At 44.8% G+C, this 23,177-nt stretch overlaps 1 protein-coding gene across 3 annotated transcripts in view; it reads left to right on the forward strand.

The window, feature by feature from the left end:
* The window catches only part of PHKB (phosphorylase kinase regulatory subunit beta), a 237,979-nt gene that overhangs the window by 141,539 nt on the left and 73,263 nt on the right, over positions 1 to 23,177 (forward strand). For all 3 annotated transcript variants that reach the window (XM_040329505.1, XM_040329504.1, XM_040329506.1), the window contains 3 exons: positions 805 to 899; positions 11,852 to 11,907; positions 14,014 to 14,107. In XM_040329505.1, coding sequence (XP_040185439.1) covers positions 805 to 899; positions 11,852 to 11,907; positions 14,014 to 14,107 — 245 coding nt within the window. The remainder of the gene's footprint in view (positions 1 to 804; positions 900 to 11,851; positions 11,908 to 14,013; positions 14,108 to 23,177) is intronic.

A 23,177-nucleotide genomic window follows, 5' to 3' on the forward strand; every position in this document is an offset into this window, starting at 1 on the left:
GGCCTTGGTAGCATTGCAGGAGCATATTTGGGGGATTGTTTTTGCGCCATAACAGGAAGTGCCTGAACAAGGGCCTTCATAGAAGCACCACCAGGTATTATAGTAATTTATACCTGTTCAAATTTCTATTTTAACGTGGCCCCAAGTTCATTTTAAGGTTGTAAAATCAGAAGGTTTTTTATCTTAATGCATTGTATGCATTAAGATGAGAAGCCTTCTGTGTGCAGTAGCCCCTCCTTGGCCCCCCTAATACTTATCTGAGCACCATCTCTGTCAAGCTATGTCAACGAGTGTCTCAGCCATCCGTGACTCTCACTCCTGATTGGCTGAGACACAGCAGTGGTGTCATTGGTGCCTGCTGCTGTCAATCAAAGTCAGTTGGCCAATCAGGAGGGAGAGGGAGCGGTGCCGAACCAGGGCTCCTTGCCTGAATGGACGCAAGGAGCTGCGACTCGGCTTGAGTGCCCCCATAGCAAGCTGCTTTCTGTAGGGGGCACTCAACACGAGGGAGGGGCCAGGAGCACCAAAGAGGGACCCCAGAAAAGGAGAATCCGGGCTGCTCTGTGCAAATTCACTGCAACAAGGCAGGTAGGTATAACATGTTTGTTTTTTGTTTTTGAAAAAAAAAAAGAGACTTTACAATAACTTTAAACTGGTTTTCATGTAGATTTTTCCAATTCAGACCTCATGACAAGCCAAAGCTTCCAAGTTTTATAAAATCTAAATATATGTGATATGTGGCACTAACTCAAATTATTTTTAATTTTTATATCATTTATTTTTTACTTTTGTTTTTTTTTATAGTGGAAGAACTTATAAGTACAAAAGACATTGATCCCTTACATCGCTATGTTCCCCGTCAGGACCAAAGAAATATCAGTATGCGATACTCCAATCAGGTAATTGCCTAATGCACACGTAGTAAGATAAATTCCGTCTCACCCTAAAGCCTCATACACACGATCGGACTCTTCTGTGGATTTTTGTCCTAAGGGGCGTTGGCCGTGAACTTGTTCTGCATACACACGGCAGAACTTTTTCAGCCAACATTCACCAAATCACATGGATTTTTAGCTCTTTACCGCCACCCTTTGGGCAACTTCTGCTATTGTTGTCTGATCTTTAGCACTGGTTCTGAGCATGCGTGTTTGTACTTTGGATTTTAGTCCCGTGGACTTGTGTACACGTGATCGGATGATGCTCCATCGGACATTTGTTGTCGGAAGGTTTGAGAGCATTCACAGCGAACATTTGTCCGTTGAAAAAACGAAAACAATTGTCCGATGGAGCATACACACGGTCGGATTGTCCGATAAAACATGTCCGTCGGACCGTTGTTGACGAAAAAAGTCCGATTGTGTGTATGGGCCTTTAGAGGCACCAGTCATGACCAAGTTCAGACGTGTTGTGTCTGCTACTGACAATGGGTCATGGATGGGTCTTCCAGCATGACAATGACAAAGTCTTATAGCTCTCTTCTGAACGGTTCCTCTGTTATCAGCCTGAGAACTACTGACCTATTTTTGACTTTTTAGACAAAAGCAGCCTGAATCTTTTGTCAAAGGAGGTTGCTAAAATAGAGTAGCAGAGAGCAGCTCCTATTACAAAACAGCTCTGAGAGTCTCTGCCTATGATGAGAGGGGGTGTGTGCCTTTCCTCCAATCAGCAATGTTCACTATCTTGGCTGTATGCCCAGATATCACACTCTGTGTTAACCAGGAAGAGAAAATCTCCTAACACTCAACATCTCAACTTTCTAAACAGTATATAAATGTGAAGACAGCAGATATACATATAAAACCTATGTAGGGAGATTTGGGTAACCTCTGTGTATCATCTGAGGCTATTCACTTCACTGTGTGTGGGGGGGTTTACATCCACTTTAAGGTCCGGAAGTGGCCTAGCCAGTCTCCAGACTTTAATCCCATGGATTGGAGGGATTGGAAGTTCGAGTTACCAAACGTCAGCCTCGAAACCTTAATGACTTAGAGAGGATCTGCAAAGAGGAGTGGGACAAAATCCCTCCTTAGATGTGTGCAAACCTGGTGGCCGACTACAAGAATCGTCTGACCTCTGTGATTGCCAACAAGGGTTTTGCCACCAAGTGCTAAGTCATGTTTTGCGAAGGGGTCAAATACTTATTTCACTCATTAAAATGCAAATCAATTTATAACTTTTTTGAAATGCGTTATTCTGGAAATTTGTGTTATTCTGTCCCTCACTGTTAAAATAAACTTGCCATTAAAAATTTAGGCCCGGATTCAGAGAGTGTTACGCCGGCGTATGAGTAGATACACCGTCGTAACTCTGAATCTGCGCCGTCGTAAATTTAAGTGTATTCTCAAATTAAGATATACTTAAATCTAGCTAAGATACGACCGCCGGCGCCGTCGTATCTTAGCTGTCTATTTAGGCCGGCCGCTAGGGGCGTATACGCTGATTTGCGCCTAGAATGCGTAAATCAGCGAGATACGCCTATTCACGAACGTACGCTTGCCCGTCGCAGTTAAGATACGCCGTTTACGTAAGGCGTTTTCAGGCCTAAAGTTATTCCACCAAAAAGATGGCGCAGCCAATGTTAAGTATGGACGTCGGACCCGCATCGAATTTTAAAAATTTTACGTCGTTTGCGCAAGTCGTCCGTGAATGGGGCTGGGCGTAATTTACGTTCACGTCGAAACCAATAAGTCTTTTCAGCGTAATTTGGAGCATGCGCACTGGGATATGTCCACGGACGGCGCATGCGCCGTTCATAAAAAACGTCAATCACGTCGGGTCACGAATCATTTGCATAAAACACGCCCACATCTTCCACATTTGAATTAGGCGCGCTAACGCCGGCCCATTTAAGCTACGCCGCTGTAACTTAGGACGCAAGTGCTTTGTGAATACAGCACTTGCCTCTCTAACTTACGGCGGCGTAGCGTATATGCGATACGCTACGCCTGCCTAACGTTAGGCACAGGTACGTGAATCTAGCTAATAGACTGATCATTTCTTTGTCAGTAGACAAACATACAAAATCGGCAAGGGATCAAATACTTTTTTCCCCTCACTGTATCTCTAAATCACTTACCCCATTTGCTGGACAGCATTAGCCATTCAGGGACTGGTTGCACATTTTGACTATTTTAGGGTTTTATTGAAACATTACAAACTCACTTTATTCCGAGTTCCAGGTGTCTGGTTCATCTAACTCTTTCACATAATAAAGGCAGATTTTGCTCTTGAAGCTTTAAGAAAGAGGATTGAGGTTGTCTGGCAAAGAAGTTGAAAACACACCGCAATCTAACCGTCACCAGGACTTCCAAGATAAGTGAACCAAGAAACGATCACACAGCGCGTGATAAGACACTTCATCAGGTGCAGCCGCCCGTGAAATTCTGTTGCAAATACACTGGCTCAAATGAGAGATGGAAATTCATTTCGATATCCTTCTCTCGGTCTGTGAACTCTTTGTAAGGTCCTGTTGTGGAGTATGAATTCATAAAACTGTTATCTACTCCACATCCTCCGATGAATAACATTCAACTCAAACTCTAATAGAAAATTTTGAGTATTCTACAGTAAAATGTGAAAAAATAACTCTTCAGATGTTTGTTCTTCAGATGCAGAAGAAAAGTAGTTTTGGTGGTTGGTTGATTACGGGTTGAAAAATTCTTCGATGTTTGTTTGCAATTCTTTTGATTCTAACTTACAGTAGAAACTCATTATTCTACAGTGCCTTGAAAAAGTATTCCTACACCTTGAAATTTTTCACATTTCGTCATGTTACAACCAAAAGACTTAAATGTATTTATTTTATTGGGATTTTATGTGATAGACCAACACAAAGTGGCACATAAATTGTGAAGTGGAAGGAAAATGATAAATGGTTTTCAAATTAAAAAAACTAAGTGTGGTGTGCATTTGATACACCCAATTAAAATCTAGTGGGACCAATTGCCTTCAGAAGTCGTCTAACTAAGTCGCAGCTCAGGTGGGAGAATGTGTGGTGGAAAACGAACACTGCACATCACCCTCAACAAACCATCCCCTTTGTGAAATATGGTGGTGGTGGCAGCATCATGTGGCGAGGTTGATTTTCTTTAAGCTGGTCAGAGTTGATGGGAAGATGGATGGAGCCAAATACCGGGCAATCTTAGAAGAAAACCTGTTAGAGTCTCCAAAAGACTTGAGACTGGGGGGCGGAGGTTCGCCTTCCAGCAGGACTATTGTAACTTTTCTAGGGCTTTTACTTAAACCTGTTCACCATTCCTAAACCCAGTGGGGGCATTAACTGCATCTTGGATTTGAAGGTACTGAATGTTTACATTCAGGCCCAAAAATTCTATAGGGAAGCCTCCATATCTGTCATCGCCTCCCTCCACCCAGGAGACCCTGTAAAATGCCCCCCACCCGGCACTTACCTTTCTGGGAGTCAGCCATCCTCCTTCCACGTCCCTCGATGTCTTCTCCCGCCCTCGACGACACTTCAGCCAATCAGGTTACCGGTAAACACGATTGGCTGAGACGCCTGTCAGTCTTATCCAAGGAACGCACCCCCCACACGTCCCCTGGATAAGCATCCGGAAGGCTGAGGGCTGTACTCTGAAAGCCTGTCAGAGTGCTCTGATAGGCACTTCCGCACAGCCACCAGCTGCCGTTATTCAGGTGGCCGGCACTCAAGGTCCGGCCGTCTGAATAGACCAGTGGCCGGCAACAATAACATAGATTCATGCAATGCATGAATCTATGTTCTTGTATCAGTGGCGGTGCGAGAGCCAGAGGGGGCGGCGCTCCAGCGCTCTCTATAGACGCACCGCCACTGCTGTGCCTGCTTGGATTTCTTCCGGGTACTCCAATTTCCATCCACACGCCAAAGAGATGCTGGTAAGTTAATTGGCCCTAGTATGTGTATGTATGAATGTGAGTTAGGGACCCTAGATTGTTAGCTCCTTGGGGGAATGTGCAATATATATGTAAAGTGCTGCATAAATTGGCGGCACTATATAAGTACCTGTAATAAATAAATGTAATAATATATATATAATTAAGAGGTTGGGACTTATTATGTGCTTGGAGTGTGAAAGGAGACCAGATAATAAACATTTCCTACAGATATTGCCTTTGGTGAGAGTCTGACTTGAGATTAATGAGTCAAAATCCAGCCGTGTTAGTTACCGAAGACCTTGCTGACCTTTGGGAAATGTTTGCGTTTTCCTAATCACATCAGGTTCTGTCTAAAGTTGCCTCCAGCTGACTGTAGGACATATGCATGCACAGCACATTGATGTATCTACAGTGCCCTGTGGCAACGAGCAGAATATGAGCATTTGCCACGGGGAGGGTGCATGTTCGCGCTCTCTGTCTATATGAGGAGAGAACATGATAATTCTTTGCCATTGCTTGTAATGAATGATCACTCGGCACATTGTTCTTGAATAAAATATATGATCTTATTGGCTTTTGTGTGCATACTGCAGAAGATGTGCTGGAAGAGTAATGACGAAGCCTAGTCCCCCATAGCTGGGCATGCTGTGACAAGGGAGATCTGCCGGTGTCTGCGAGATTTATGGCACAGTGCATTAATGCATTCATCTGCATAGATGTTAGGTTAGTCATCGTGCCATGTATCATCATAAATGCTGCACCGTTGACCGTCCAGACTGCATGCTGTCTGCCCATTGCACCACAATGTTTTTCTGACAAATCATTAGTCTGCAGGCTTGTCTTCACTTCGCGGTTAGCCAGCTTTCATGGATTTAAAAGAAACGCCATTTTATTTTACTGAATTCAAACAATGAAATAGAAGAAGTTCCACAATCGATCATTCCCACACATTCTCTCGCTCTGTCCCCCAGTGTCTGCCTTCCGCATGCTGTCCCACAGGATCTAGTAGCTCAGCAGTCTGCTGCCTTGTGCCAAAGGAGTTCAGCAGCATTTGGGCTTGGTGTGAAAAAAGGAATGTCCTATGTGCCTACACATCAAGCACCACCCAATGGTTTATGTAGTAAGAGCAGCCATCCAAACCATGCCTCTGACGTGTTTCGCCCCACCCAAGGGGGCTTAGTCATAATTAAAGAGGGTGTAACCCTGGAAAAAATATATCATTCTGTTCCTTGTGCTGTGTAATTTGGCTCTTTCTATCCTCTAAAATGCCTGGCTGATCCTGCCTGGTGCTGCCCTCCCCTCTATAAACTGACCACATTTATCATGGCTGCTGAGCCCCTGACACTGTGGTCAGTTTACGTGCATCCGTCACCCTGCGGTGTCTCCTCTGTCTGTTCTCCCCCTCTCTGCCTTGTCAGCTCCTGTGTGTAAGCAATCTCCTCCCCGCCCCTGCTGCTGCTATACTATGTAAAATAACTATCTGTACTTGGTAGAATTCTCTCTGTTATATCGCTCAGTGCCTTTGTTTTATAAAAATTAAGCAGCGCAATACCTTATTGAAGAGCGCCAATGAGTGGTCATATGACCACCCGCTGCTCTCCTCTCCTCCCAGCTAATGTCAGAGGAAACCTCAGCCCCTCCCTCTGTAGTGTTCAGACCGGGTCGGCTGACTGCACAGCTGCAAAATAAGGTTTTCGCGCCGCACCATTTTTTACAAAACTAAGGCACTGAGCCAGGGGCGGACTGACAACTCATGGGGCCCCCGGGCAATAGAAGATTATGGGGCTCCTCTGGCTTACAGATGGCCACCACGCCAGGAGGCAGTGCAGAGGCAGGGCAGCTAAAATCTTGGGATATTCACATTAAAAGCATGTCAGTTTCGCACATATCAGGGACAGATCTAAAAAAAACACAGATATTTACATACATCCCTGGTTTTACTGAGCCTGGCAACCCGGATGGGGCCCCCTAGTGGCATGGGGCCCTCGGGCAGTGCCCGAGTGACTCAATGGTCAGTCCGCCCCTGCACTGAGCGATATAACAGGGGATTCTAGTAAGTATAGATAGTGACTTTACAACCACTTTATGTGTAGATACTTGCCAGTACACCACAGATCTCCAAGTTAAGTCCAAACAATGTTTTTTATTGAAGCATGATCACATCACAAGAAAGTGCAATGTTTCAGAGCCGTGCAGGACCCCTTCGTCAGGCATGTGACGAAGGGGTCCTGCGTTGCTTTAATTACAACTCCATCACATGCCTGAAGAAGAGGTCCTGCATGGCTTTAATCACGGCTTCATCACATGCCTGACAAAGGGGTCCTGCGCAGCTCAGAAGTGTTGCACTCTACTGCTTGTGATGTGACCATGCATCAAAAAAATTAAAAAAAACATTTGGATTTAAAGTATAACTATAGTTTTTTTTATTTATTTTTTGTGTTGGATAAAGTTAACCCCCTGTTGAATTCTTTTTTGCCATCGGTGCCCCATTGCAGATATTTCCCTTCACTTCCTGCCTCATAGCCAAAACAGGAAGTGAGAGGAAATCCCTGCAAATTGGGTTCAGCCCGTCCCCTCTCTCTCCCCCCTCATTGGCTCACTGACTTTGACAGCAGCGGGAGCCAATAGCGCCGCTCTGCCATCTAAGCCAATTAGGGAGAGTCCCGGTCAGCTGAGACAAACCTGCAGCATCGCTGGATCGAGATGGGGCTCAGGGAAGTGTTAGGGGGGGCTGCACACCAAAGTTTTTTTTTTTTTGTTATCTTAATAATATGCATTAGGATAAAAAACCTTCTGACTTTACAATCACTTTAGTGATGAGGGGCAATTCCTCCTACTGACACCAATGATAAGGGGTAATTCCTCCCACTGATACCAACAATCAGGCACTATTCTTCCCACTGACACCATTGATGGGGTACTATTCCTTCCACTGACACCATTTTCTGATTCAACTGATCGAAGTCCAGCCCCCCAAAAGTCTGAGAGGCAGTAAACTAACCCTTTTTTTTTTTTTTCAAAAGTTTGGAGGCCCCTGATATAGAGCAATAAGACATCAGGACATCCAGGGAACCCTGTAGCAGAGGCATCCAGTCTTGCAGCACTGCTGCCGGTCGGGTAGGCACAGGAAGCTCAGAGCACTTCCTGGTCAGAAGAAGATTCCATAGGAACCCAGTGGGTGATGTCAGATGCCGGGGGATGGCCTGGGGGCGTGGCAATGCGTTTCAGGGCGTTCCTGCCTTTTTGTCATATAAGTGATCTGCTTTTCTGCATTGACAGCCATAATACGGTCTCAGTGGACAATGTTTTTTTTTTTTAATTTGTAACCTTTTAGGTGCATAGGTGATCTGGCTTTTGTGCGTTTACCTATCCTTCCATCTCTGTACCTGTTGTAAATTATCCATGTAATAAATCTATCTGGGCAGCCTGTTGACTTCTGTGTGTATACCAGCCTCTCTTTATTAAGGTAGTGGGGTCCGTGAATTCATTTTCCACCAGGGAACTCTCTGCCCGGAGTTTGTATAGAAAAACATACTAAGCTACAATGTTAATTGCCCATTTAATTAATTATCCAGTGAATAGGTTGTCAGCACAGCATAATTCTTGTAGAAAAGTCAATTTTAATTGCATACTTTAATTACACTGCAGTGCAAAGTTTCATAGACCCCGCAGGACTCCTACATCAAGACATTTGTCGCACGCAGACGTTACATTGTGATTTGCTTTAACTTATGCAATAAAAATTTGTCTTTTCCTTGCAAAAATTATAGTGTGCTTATGACCTATTCAATAGATGTATAACCGATGCTAGTCATTCATCAAAACACCAGCATTGGGCCAGAATGGTAGGTGTTGGGAATGTGCTACTTGTTTTACTGTGGTAGATGCATTGGGAAGTAAGCTGCAGGGACAGGCTGGGTCTGATTTTTAATGGTTCAGTGCACTCTGCAGCCCCATACATTTTACACATACGTCTACATATTGTGCAGTAAAACATGTACATTTTTGTGACAGTGCTAAGACTTGTAACTGTGTAAATAAAGATCAAATAAAATATAAATAAAACGCACGCCCATGGGGTTGGTTGGGTTTTCACAAAAAATGTAGATTGAGGGGCTCCAGAATGTTCCTGAGTGGAGAAAGGGTGGTTTTACAGATTTCTCTGGGTTTTGGTATTCCCTCATAGGGTTCTGGAGTTCAGAAGCTTCAAAGAGCTTTCTGAGGGAAGAAGCCTCTAACCTGGTGTACGCGTCTTACTGAGGACCGGCGGGCTGCGTGTGCAGGCACTCACATCTATATATATAAAACTCAGTGTGTGTGTGTATGTATGTTCCAGCATCACATCCAAACGGCTAAAGATATTAACATGAAACTTGGCACACATGTTACTTATATGTCAGCAACAAACATAGGATAGGTGGTTTAACCCTTACCCACCCCCATTTGCCATGGTCGGGGTTTTCCTTTAAAGTCCCATTCAACTCTATGGGAAATACATGTTACTTCATAACTTCCAAACAGCTGTAGATATTTCGATAACACTTGGTCACATGTTACTTATATGTCCACTTAAACTATAGGATAGTTAATTTATCCCTTAACTACCCCCATTTGTGAGGGTCGGGGTTTTTGTTTAAAGTCCCATGCAAATCAATGGGAAATGTATGTTCCCACATAACTTCTGTACGCCTGGAGATATTTCAATAATACCTGCTACACATATTACTTATATGCCAAATAAAAATATATGACAGTTAAATTAACCCTTACCTACACCCTTATATAAAAGATGGGTATATTTATATTACTATGATTTTCCTCCCCAAAAGGTTAAGATAGGAAGACCGGGCAACGCCGGGTATTCAGCTAGTCCTTTATAAATATAGACCTAGTTCAAGGCTCCATCCTCCCCAGGAGTCCGTGAGGCTGCAAGGGAGCAGCTAGAGGTGTGCATGGCTGCACAGTGAGCCCAATAAGAGCAGCACAATCCTGCAAAGAATACAAGAGGTATACATGAGCACAGGGCTGCCGTGTAATGGTCATCAGGAGGTCTGAGCAGTGGTGCTGCAAGAGGATGCTTAAAGTGGTGTTCCGGGGGGAAGAAAAAAATTAAAGCCAGCAACTACACATACTGCAGCAGCTGGCTTTTAATAAATGGACACTTACCTGTCCTGGAGTCCCTCAATGTCGGCACCGCAGCTGATGGAAACAGCTGTCGGGTGCTGCCACCGCCATTGCGGGTAAGGGAACTCGGCAGTGTTGCCATTCGGCTTCACACCGGGAACCCTACTACACATGTGTGAGGCCCCGCTCCTCTCTCCTATTGGCCAGGGGAGGATGAGGACAGAGCCCCGCAGTGACATCACTGGCCGCGGCTGGACTCCCGGAAGTGGGAAAGGATACCTGTCAAAGACAGGTATCCTGGCCCCACTTCCCCTCTGAAAGGTGACAATTGTGGCGCCGGAGGGGGGAGGAATCAAATGAGCGGAAGTTCCACTTTAGGGTGGAATTCCACTTTAAGTGATGTTTTTTCTTTCAGGCTTGAAGTGATGATGGAAACCCCTGCAAGAGAAACTGTATTTTGTTTTGAACGTTTCTTTCATTTTAAATAAAAGTGGACCATCAAGCCCATAAAATCCACTTTCTGGTTGGTGTTAACTCACTGAAAAGCTTTACACCAGGGTTCACTAAATGGCGGACCGTGGTCTGCACCTGGACCAAGTAATAGTCCTTTTCAGACCATGGCTGTGCCACTTATTAGCTGGGTGTCCTCTTGTGGGTTTCTCAACCGCTTGCCACTGTCCTTCTCAGATATGCTGCAGATCTGCAGAGAGAGCGGGTGTCTAATGTGCTGCAGATCTGCACAGAGAGCGGGTGTCTAATGTGCTGCACATCTGCACAGAAAGTGGGTGTCTAATGTGCTGCACATCTGCACAGAAAGTGGGTGTCTAATGTGCTGCACATCTGCACAGAGAGTTGGAGTCTAATGTGCTGCACAGAGAGTTGGAGTCTTCAAGTTAACAAGCGGATAATCACCTGCTTGTTCCTATAATAAGTTTGGCTGCCCCTGCCCTGCATTCAGGTCTGCAAGACCTGCCATCTGTGCCCTTGGGGGGGGGGGGCTTTTGATGTAAAGAGGGTTTTGCTGTAAAGGGTAGGCTAAAGACACTGATGTAAGGAGGGGATTTGATGTAAAGGGGGGCTTGATGTGTGGGGTAGGCTGAAGACACTGGATGTACAGGGGGGACTGTGGTGTAAAAGGGGGCTTGATGTGAAGGATAGGCTAAAGGCACTGATGTACGGGGGAGGGGGCTGTGGTGTAAAGGGTAGGCTGAAGACACTGATGTAAGGAGTGGCTGTGATGTAAAGGGGGGGCATGATATGAAGAGTAGACTGAAAACACTGATGTAAGGAGGGGCTGTGATGTAAAGGAGGGCTTGATGTGAAGGGTAGGCTGAAGAAACTGATATACGGGGGGGCTGTGATGTAAAGGGGGGCTTGATGTGAAGGGTAGGCTGAAGACACTGATGTACGGGGGGGGCTGTGATGTAAAGGGGGGCTTGATGTGAAGGGTAGGCTAAAGACACTGATGTACGGGGGGGGGGGGCTGTGATATAAAGGGGGGCTTGATGTGAAGGGTAGGCTGAAGACACTGATGTACGGGGGGGGGGGGCTGTGATGTGAAGGGTAGGCTGAAGACACTGATGTACGGGGGGGGGGGGGGGGGGACTGTGATGTAAAGGGGGATTGTGATGTATTCTAGTGTGAACATGATATTTGGACCTCTGAAGGAAGAAATTTTTACTTACTGGACCGTCGCAATTATTAATTCATGTCCCCTGCTCTACACCAACGTAACGTCCCAAGATCACAGTTCACTCATATGACTTCTGTATTTTACCAAAAGAAATTTCGTTTTTTTATTTGTAATTTTGTGTCATGTAATTCATATGTATTAAAGCTTCCTTCTTCTTTTCAGGGTCCCCTGGATAATGACACGGTGATACATGTGGCCTTGATCGCGGAGAGCCAGAGGTAAGATAATAAAGAACCTTCTGTGTACAGAAAACATATTCATAACCAACAAGGCTTTTTAAGATCGCCCATAAATAATAATGACTAAGCCGGAACGTATTGTCTCGTTGATGGGATAAAAGTCGATGAATGATGAGTGACTGTGTGTTAGGACTTGTGTGCTGTACTGCAGAGCAGGATAATCCAGTAACTTTGAAGAGCGGTTAAGACCACAGCGAATAATGATATCAATAACAGTCAGTTGTTTTATTATTCATTTGCTGATGAATGGTACCTACAGTCAGCAGCCATGGGATTGCATTTATCCCTGTTCTTAAGAAAAAACAGACCATCGTATTCACAGCTTAACATTTAAAGCATGCAGGCATAGTCGAGAGCAGCGGGGGTCGCTCCGTTAGGGCCACAGGGACGCCGCCTCTCTAATCCATGCGTCCGGCCCTTAATCTACATGCAGGCACCAGACGCATAGATTTAAATGGGGTTTATTTTTTATTTACTGAAGCACATCAGTCTCTAAGACCCCTTTCACAATGATGCGTTTTTCATGCAGTACAGCACTAAAAATAGCGCTGTTATACCGCTTGAAAAAATCATGCCCTGCAGGCTTTCACACTGAAGCGGTGCGCTCGCAGGACCGCTCCAAATGTCCTGCTAGCCGCATCTTTGGAGCGGTATAGGAGCAGGGTGTTTACCGCTCCTATACTGCGCCTTCCCATTGAAATCAATGGGAAACCATGGTATTAACCCTTTTTCGGCCGATAGCGGGGGTTAAAACCTCACCGCTAGCACTTGAATATTGCGGTAAATACGACAGTATAGCGGCACTAAAAATAGCGCGGCTATACCGTCACCGCACCTCCGCTGCCCAATGTGAAAGCAGCCTAATTTGCTTCAAAAAAAGGGTTGGCTCGGGGCGGAGAGCACTGCGCCCTGAGCTCACCCAGTTGTGTGACATTAGCAAATTAATAGCCACTACTGGCTTCCTGCTTCTCCTCCCTGCCAATCAGGAAGCTGGTCCTGAGACCTGATTGGCCAGGGAGTCTTAAGACTCCCAGCCAATCGGGTCTCAGAACCCACTTCCTGTTGGGCCAGGAGGAGAAGCAATGCCTGTTCGGCTGGGAGGAGAAGCAACGGGCCTGGCTCTTCCCTCGGCAAGCTGGAGCAAAGAGCAGCAGGTGGGGGGGGCAACAGCCTCTTTAAGCTTCCAGGAGCCCTACCCCGGATCCAGCACCATCTCATCATCGGCCTCCTAAGGTAAGGCCATTGATCGCCACCTTCCCATCCATCTCCCGCGGGGGGGCTGTAGTGCCAGTGAGGGGAACAGGTTTGTTTGCCCCCCAAAAAATGAGCACCAGTTGCCACTGGGTTGAGAGGTCTAGTAAATGAGCTAAACAGGCCTGGTATGAAAATGCAACCAACGTCTTCCTTATTTGCTAGGCACTGCCCTCCAATAAATGTGCTTAAAGTGCAAAAAAAAACTTGTTAAGACCATCAGAAATAAGCTCTCTAGCAATATTGAGTGTGGATAAGATTGCTAATAGCTTGCTAAAGATTGCTGGTCTGTTGTAATGTAAATTATTGTTTTAAAGTGATTGTAAACCTCTTTCTCCTACCCAGAGAAGTGACTGGTCTTAGGTGATACACAGAGAATAAATAAATCTTACATAAATTTATCTGCAGCCACCTCTTTTCTACAGCCCTCTGCAGTGCTGAATTTATAAAGCTTGTCTGGGAGTTAAAAAAAGAAGAGAGGAGAGAGCTGAAATACACTCTACAGAGCTCAGTCAGGAGCGCTCTGAGAGCTGATTGGATGGAAGGGACACACCCCTTCACACAGAGACAGAGCTGAGGCTGTCCATCACAGGCTGTGTGCTGGAGCTCCCTCCCCTGTCTTTTTTTTTTTTTTTTTTTTTTTTTCTGTGTCAGGAAAACTTGTCAGAACTGACTCATGCTGATGGCAGAGAAAGGAGACAGAAATGACAGTTGGTGCTCTGGATTGAGACAAGTGCACACCATAGAGGGATATGCTTTGTTCACATTTCATGTCTGAGGGTTACAATCACTTTAACATGTACTGTCATTGACCTGTTGCTGTCCATTGTCTAGACTACAGGTCTTCCTGAACACATACGGCATTCAGACACAAACGCCACAGCAAGTGGAGCCCATCCAGATCTGGCCACAGCAGGAGCTGGTAAAGGTGAGTGACATTGTAGAAATAAAGAAAGTAACAGACATTGCATCTGTTAAGTATGGACGTCGTTCCCGCGTTGAATTTTTTACGTCGTTTGCGTAAGTCGTTCGTGAATAGGGCTGGACATAATTTACGTTCACGTCAAAATCAATGACGATTTGCGGCGGAATTTCGAGCATGCGCACTGGGTACTGACCCAATAAGTGCCAGAAAATGCCTGGTTGGCACGTGGTTCATTCAATGAATTGGTGAGCCAGTATTATGAAACACAAGTGTTAAAGGGGTGAGTTGAGTCCTTGAGCTGAAGTGTCATTGAGTCTATTAGTTGTGAATCAGACATGAAGCTTTGTGTGGGAGTAGAGCCTAGGTAGGCACAGGCATCCCTGCCAGAGAGGATCTGGGTAAATATCAGTATTTATCCTTGACTACGACTCGGGGGAGACTGTGGAATAATTAATAGGAGCTTTGCCAGTCACAGCTCAGCCCCGTGCCAACTCGGATGGTTTGTCGGCCCCTCACAGACACACGGCACAGACCCAGATACGGGGTACACAGCCAGGCAAGCTGTCTGCCTACAATAATGCTGCGCTCAGGCTGGAAAGTCTATGCTCACCTTTTGTAGTTCAAAACAAAAAAAATAAATAAAAAATGAACCGACACATCACATTCCCTGATGTGTCCCGTTCAGATCTGTGCTTAGCCTCGCATATTTTTAAATGACTTCTATGCTGTACAAATTACAATTTTTATTGATTCAGCTGTTATGTGAGCAGGATGTCAAATAAAAGATACAATCCCTTTTCCTGCTTGTAATCTTTCACTCTTGAGGCTGTGATGACCGACACTGTGCATGAATGGCATGGCCCCCCACCATTATTTTTATGTGGTTTTTTTTTTTTGTTTTGTTTTTTGGTCTGGTTGCCACTTCCTATCCCAGAAACACAACAGGGATTCTCTCCAAAGTGAAGGCAAATTCCTTTTTGAAACTGGAACTTGTGTTTTTTATTTCTCATCACTTTTAGGCCTCATATTCAAATGTTATCAGAAAACATAGGCGTGCGCACAGGGTGTGCTGGGTGTGCCTGGGCACACCCTAATCGCCCTGTGTGTTGCTGATTCCCCCTGCTTCCTGGCATCCCCTGTGTCTCCCCTGCAGTGCTGCCAGCTTCCCCTCCTGTCAGCTTGGTCACACATTGCTGTCATAATGGGAATAAAATAATATGGCTGTTTAGGACTCTACAGTAAATTTCATTACATTATGGGTAAGATCTGCTTTCATTTTCTATAATGTTATATTATTTTCACAAGTATCTGGAGTGATTGTTGGGATCTGGCATGTTGTTATGCCCCTAGGTAGAATCCTTGCTGTTTTTTCTTCCTGTTCCATGCAGTTCATACAGGGGAGCTGTAATAGGATTTGGAGTCGGTACAATCTGGAGGACTGGGAAGGTTTAGTACTCTGTGCCAAACCGGGCTTACAGAAATAAAAAAACACAGACATATGTAAATAGATATTCATACAACATAGATCACTGAGTGCTGCATTTATGCGCTTATGAAGGTTATTTAACCAGTTCCCACCCAGGCCAATTCTGACATTTCTCTCCTACCTGTAAAAAATCTGTATTTTATTTAATTTTTTTGCTAGAAAATTACTTTGAACCCCCAAACATTTATTTATTTATTTTTATATATATATATATATATATATATATATATATATATATATATATATATTTATTTATTTATTTATTTATTTATTTATTTATTTTAGCAGAGACCCCAGAGAATAATTTTTTTTTTTATGTTATTTGCGCAGTTGTTATTTCGAACGCTATTTTTTATTTTATTTTTTGGAAAAAATACATTTCAATAATTTTTTTGCACACATACGCTCTAAAATACCCAAGTTCTTGTTAAACTAAAAAAGATGATGTTGTGCCGAATAAATGGATACCTAACATGCCACGCTTTAAAGTTGCGTATGCCAGTGGAGCAGCGTTAAACTACAGTACCTAAAGGTCTCAAATTAGCAACATTTTAAAAGCCGTTACAAGTTTAGAGCTGAGATTATTGCTCTAACTCTGACATTTGCGGTGATACCTCACATGTGTAGTGTGCACACAGTTTACGTGTGTTTATGTGTGTGCGGGATTGTGTATGCAATCGTTTTCTATTATTTTTTTTATAATTTTTTTTTTTCTTTTTTTTTTTTTACACTGTCTTTTTTTAAAAGGGTCACTAAAGGAAAAACATTTTTTGCTGAAATGACTGTTTACAGGGTATAGAGACATAAAAGTTAACTGATTCCTTTTAAAAATGATTAAAAATAGATTAAATTCAATCATATAATGTGCCAGCAGTTTCACTTTCGTTTTTAAACTGGTTTCATGTTCCTGTGAACTAGAGACACACAGAACAAAAACAAACAAATCCAGGGCAGTGTTTTGTTTTTAAAATGAATCTGATTGGTTCTGTTAAGTTTTAGACACAGTAATGACAGCTTAGACCACCGTGAAAAGCTCCCAGTATGATGGTTATAAGGAAACAGGCAACCAGGAAGTGTGGAGATCACAGCAGAATTACAGCTACTTCAAAGCAAAAACGATCAATAAGGACATGCAACCAGTACTGCAGTAAGGTAAAGGAAGCTATTTAGCAAAAAAAAAAATTTCCTTTAGTGATCCTTTAAATCAATTTTAGCATGAACAACATCTTGTAGACCCCAAATCTCTCCTCTGGGCTCCAATGCAGCTGATCAGACACAGATCGGTCTGATCGGCTGCTTCCCTGGCCAGTAATGGGCAGGTAAACAAAGAGCAAAAAACCGAAGTAACGAAATCCTCGTTGCTTCTGGTTTCTGGGATCAGAGAGGAGGCCGAAAAACATCAGTTCCTCTCTCTCTGTGTAGTGCCACTGTCGCCGTCATTTGCGTTTCCATTATTTCTTATGGGGAAATTTGTGCTCTGTATTGCAGCCATGTTTCTGGAAGGAATTATGCTCGCAATCCAAGGCTTTACTGTATATTGCTGGACTTCATTGTATTGTTCCCGCCCCCCACCTTCCTGTCAACATTACTTTCTGTTGCATGAGCACCATGAACCAGTCAAACGAGTTCATTATCTTCTGAAAAGGGAAAGTCTAGCTTGTAAAAACAATATGACAACTAAAATGCATCATTCCATATGTTTATGCTACAGAAATCACAAAAATAGCCATAGCAACACACAAGCATTTGTAATTCTTTCATAGATGGGAATTGCAGAAGTGTGAGTGGGTACCTGTCAGAAAAAGGTACCCACTACCATAAAAAAGAAAACCCTTTTAAATATGTTAGAGGGAGAGGCGGATTAGTGGTACTTTCACTTTTAAGTCAAGGTTCCCTTTAAGCTTTTCCTGAGATTCTAGGGTGCAAATCACTATTTTAGCTTTTTGTCACTGTGACGGTATTGGTATGATATCCCCGTCAAACAGTTCCTTCTTCCCATAACGAAAATCACCCAATACTCCACAAGTAGGAGTCCATGGAATCGCCCCAAGTAGCCACACATGAGTCAAGCTTACTGCTGGAACAACACAGACTTTAATGGTTTTTCTTCTCAGCTTTTTATACAGTCCAAGACATTGAAGCAACAATGAAATCTCCACCCCCCCCAAACACACACTAAGGCTAATTACTAAAACATTCTAGGCAGGTCGGCACCGACCGACAATTATCATGTCTAATCACTGCACATTCCTTAAACAACAAACCACCTTCACACACTGAGTTTCCTAAGCAGACGTTTCGTCTGTATCCAGTTTGACACCTATTAACACCTCTGAGAATCACTAGGTTGTAGACAGCGTTGTCACACAATTAAAGGCCTTTCAAAAGCTAGCCTTATTTAACATATGAACAGTCTTTACAGAGAGAGATGAATCACACATTAAAAAACACCTGTTACCTGTAACCCACAGCATTAAGTTAGCAGGGAGAGCATTAGACTGAAGCATATAGGCAATTGCATCACAATGGCCCCCCTTTTTCTCCCTGCTCCGGCAAACCCGGTTGGACCTTTCCTGGTCCAGTAGGGTTGACGGGTTCAGAGCTTTTAGTCCGAGGTTAACTCCGTTTAGCGTAACTGACCTCCCTTGGCAACTGCTCCCGACTCAGGTATGTCACCGGGTTGTCAGATCACACGCCGGTCAGTCCCCAAGTCTTTGTGTGATCTGCAGAGTCACCAGAAGTCAGTGTGAAGACAGCGAATGGGTCTGTGCGCCGCCGTCTAGGTGTCCCGCTATGGGAGGGGGCAGGTTATGGCTCTGAAGTGACAATCACAGGAGATTCATAAAAAGAAAAAGTTATATTTGTTGAAATGCTGTAGCACTGGTGCTCAGAGTCCGGGGGGGGAGATCAGTGCCCCATAGGGTCAGCCACCCTCTGCTTCCTCCGCAGCCGCCGGTTCTCCTCTTTGAGCTTCTCCAGCTCCATCTCCAGTTCATGGAGCCTGGGGGGGTCAGCCTGCTGTGACCTCAGGTGGTTGTTCTCCTCCTCCATGCGGCTTATGCACTCCTCCAGCTCTATGTACTCACGGATCAGCTCCTGCTTGCTCATGTCCTGCAGGCTCTCCACGTGGTCCTTCATCATCAGGAACTGGGTGGTGTAAGGGGCCACCGGTGGGCCCTTGGCGAACATCTCGGCCCGCATCTGGGACGCCCGCTGCGACTCCCTCTCCTCCAGTTGCTTCTTCTCCTCCCAGGTCAGCTTGTTATACGGCTTCCAGGACCTCTTCTTCTTGGGGGGTAGCCGGCGGTGCCTCTTTCTGCCCAGCTCCCTCCAGGGCCCCTCCGGCTCAGGGCTGGCGCCCATGACCAGCTGACAATGGTGTTCCCTGTTGTCCGTAATAACAGATTGTACCATGAGGGCTTCGTAAGGGGTGCCCAATGGTTCGTCCGGACCCAGCTCCTGGGGATCCCAAGTCGAGTCTACACAATGGGCTGCTGCTGGTGGGCGGTACCCAGGTTGAGACCAATTTGACCTGGAGTTGTCATTCAGGGGGCAATTCTGCTTGAAGTGACCCAGCTGTTTGCACCGGAAGCAGCGTTGTTCGTTGTACTCCTGGCGTGGATAGCGAGGGCTAGATGTCACCGGTCTGTTAGGAGGTTGGTATCTAGTGGCTGGTGGGTGTGAGGGCACCGTTGGTCGTGGAGGTTGTTCCCGTGGTGTGACCTGGTTTGTCTTGCGAGTATCCGCATATTCATCCGCCAACTTCGCGGCCTCTGGTAGAGTCATGGGCCTGCGATCTCTCACCCAATCTTTGACGTCCGTCTGGATGTGATTGTAAAATTGCTCCAGGAGCATTAGTTGCAAAATGTCCTCTGCGGTGGTGGCCTGGCTGCTGTTAACCCAGTTAGAAGCCGACAGGGACAACTGGCATGCCCATTCCGCGTAAGAGTCTTTCGTGGTTTTGCGTGAGTCCCTGAACTTCTGTCGGTGGGACTCTGGGGTTACTGCATAACGAGCTAGGAGCACTTCTTTAACCCTGGCGTAGCTATGGATATCCTGATCTGGCACGGTCCGGAAAGCATCAGAAGCTTTGCCTGACAGTTTGCCTGACAATATTGAAACCCACTCTCTTCTAGCTATTCGGTGCAGGTTACATTGTCGCTCAAAATTCGCCAGGTAGTATCAATCTCGCAGTCCTTTTCATCAAAAGCTTTAAAAGCGCTAAACGGAATCTTCCTTGCGTCTGCTGTGCTGTACTCACTGTTTGGAGAATGTGCGGCTGCTTGTTGGACTGCTGCCAGTTTTAACTGTAGCTCTGCGTCTCTTATTTGTTTATCCTTCTGTAGTTCTGCGTTTACTAACAGGTCCATCACTTTCAGCACCACATCCGGCGTTGGGTTCGGGCCGAACCAAGCTAGCTTCTCTCTCATTAGCTTGTTGGCTGGCGATTCCTCCTCCTGAATCACTGGTGTCTCCATCTCTTGTACTGCTGGCGTTGCTGCAATCCCGTCCTCCTGGTCTAGCTCCATTGATTCTGCTATGATGACCCGCTTGGTTTTGTTGCTAGCAATCCTTCCACGAACTTCCAGTAGTTCTTCCAGTGTCTGCTTGGAATCCGGGTGTAAAAGGGAATAGAAGGGAAAATCCCGCTGCTGCCAACCATTTGTGACGGTATTGGTATGATATCCCCGTCAAACAGTCCCTTCTTCCCATAACGAAAATCACCCAATACTCCACAAGTAGGAGTCCATGGAATCGCCCCAAGTAGCCACACATGAGTCAAGCTTACTGCTGGAACAACACAGACTTTAATGGTTTTTCTTCTCAGCTTTTTATACAGTCCAAGACATTGAAGCAACAATGAAATCTCCACCCCCCCCAATCACACACTAAGGCTAATTACTAAAACATTCTAGACAGGTCGGCACCGACCGACAATTATCATGTCTAATCACTGCACATTCCTTAAACAACAAACCACCTTCACACACTGAGTTTCCTAAGCAGACGTTTCGTCTGTATCCAGTTTGACACCTATTAACACCTCTGAGAATCACTAGGTTGTAGACAGCGTTGTCACACAATTAAAGGCCTTTCAAAAGCTAGCCTTATTTAACATATGAACAGTCTTTACAGAGAGAGATGAATCACACATGAAACACCTGTTACCTGTAACCCACAGCATTAAGTTAGCAGGGAGAGCATTAGACTGAAGCATATAGGCAATTGCATCACAGTCACCCTCCAGTGTCCCTCCAGAAGTCTTACACTGCGGCCTTATTTCTATTCTCGCAGCTTCCCTTTAATAAGAAGAATTTGTAGAGGGACCATGTTGTGCTGGCTTTTAGTTTATTATGTTCTAATCACAAGCTGCTTTCTGAAGACAGGTTTGCTTTTATCACCCAGCACTTGTCTGAGCTGTCATTAAACACAGGCGGTGAGTGGATTCAATGACTGTCTATGATGTAACACTTTCATCTGTCTGTAAAGAAAGATTAGATCAGACGCAATAACACTCAACTTATGTTTCTTCACGATTCAACTCAGAGGAGTCATGTTAGTCATTTCAGCGTTGGGATATTTGTTATTTTGAATAATTAGAGTAACTGAAAACCCGATTCCAGACAGAAATTGTTATTTCTTGTTTGATAAAGTTGGGAAGGGAAAGCGCCTCTGTCAGGTTTTTATTGCTATCCGTCTCCTTGTTGGAGACATAGAAATGATAAAAGTAGCTCAACTGATAAATGATGAACCTTAGGATTATCCTAATGTTATAAAGCTATTTGACCAGGATGTCTGGATTCCTAGGGCTGGCAGCTTCTCACTGCCAGAGGGCATCCACTGGAAGTCCTCCTTGGTTTGTAACTGGGAGAATCTGAGATTAAAGTTCACACCAAAGTTTAATCATCCAGACACAGATTTATTCCAAGGTAAAATGAGAATAACTGGGCTTTTTCGGCTGGGCTTCTCCTCTGGGTCACAGGAGTGTAATCCGTTTTTAACGGAGAGCATGCTGGAATTGTTCAAGAGTGCGGCTGTCCAGAAATACATCCTTGTTATTCCTGCATTGCCTGCACCTGGGATCTCTGTGGAGTGGCCATCTCTCCTTCCCAAGTTGGGATCCACCAGCTGCACTGATTGATGGCAGTCTCAGCGAGCCCCCTTCTATATACTCCCATGTTAAACGTAAGTCTAGGCATGGGCACAGTGAGGCATGCAGATGGGCACCCTAGGCTTATACTCGAAACAATACGTTTTCCCAGTTTTTGGTGGTAAAATTAGGTGCCTCTGCTTATATTCGGGTCGGCTTATACTCGAGTATGTACGGTATTTAGAAAATAAAAAACGAACCTTTACAACCCCTTTAAAAACATTTTTTTTCAGAATTGACTATCAGTAAATATAATAAAATGATTGGATTCTGAAAGTCTACTGGTGAATTTGATGTATCTGCATGCAATGACTGTGACTTGGAAATGAAAGCTGGCAGTGATCTAAGGCCAACATGGACATGTGGTCAGGAGATTAACACAGAAGAGATGAAACTTTGTGGAGTTGAATTGGAACCAAAGCGGACAAGATCAACATGTAAACTCTGCCACCCGTAATGGTACAGATCCTCTGCGCTCTCCGCTCACAATCTTGTGGACAGATGAAGTTCCCCCATCTTTGGTGGCTTTCAGCCTACTTCCAGGGTTTCAGATATTTACAGAAGATAAACTAGGAAGTCGGGGGAAGAGCAAGGCCCAGAATTCAGAATTATCTGCCCAAGTCGGGGAAGAGCAAGGCTCAGAATTCAGAATTATCTGCCCAAGTCAAGTCAAGGCAAGGCTCAGAATTATCTGCCCAAGTCGAGGAATAGCAAGGCTCAGAATTCAGATTTATCTGCCCAAGTCGAGGAATAGCAAGGCTCAGAATTCAGAATTATCTGCCCAAGTCGAGAAAAAGCAAGGCTCAGAATTATCTGCCCAAGTCGAGAAAAAGCAAGGCTCAGAATTATCTGCCCAAGTCGAGGAATAGCAAGGCTCAGAATTCAGATTTATCTGCCCAAGTCGAGGAATAGCAAGGCTCAGAATTCAGAATTATCTGCCCAAGTCGAGAAAAAGCAAGGCTATGAATTATCTGCCCAAGTCGAGAAAGAGCAAGGCTCAGAATTATCTGCCCAAGTCGAGAAAGAGCAAGGCTCAGAATTATCTGCCCAAGTCGAGAAAGAGCAAGGCTCAGAATTATCTGCCCAAGTCGAGAAAGAGCAAGGCTCAGAATTATCTGCCCAAGTCGAGGAAGAGCAAGGCTCAGAATTCAGAATTATCTGCCCAAGTCGAGGAATAGCAAGGCTCAGAATTCAGAATTATCTGCCCAAGTCGAGGAATAGCAAGGCTCAGAATTATCTGCCCAAGTCGAGGAATAGCAAGGCTCAGAATTCAGAATTATCTGCCCAAGTCGAGGAATAGCAAGGCTCAGAATTATCTGCCCAAGTCGAGGAATAGCAAGGCTCAGAATTCAGAATTATCTGCCCAAGTCGAGGAATAGCAAGGCTCAGAATTCAGAATTATCTGCCCAAGTCGAGGAAGAGCAAGGCTTAGAATT

Source organism: Rana temporaria, chromosome 11 (genome assembly GCF_905171775.1).
Source record: "Rana temporaria chromosome 11, aRanTem1.1, whole genome shotgun sequence".
NCBI classification, from domain to species: Eukaryota; Metazoa; Chordata; class Amphibia; order Anura; family Ranidae; genus Rana; species Rana temporaria.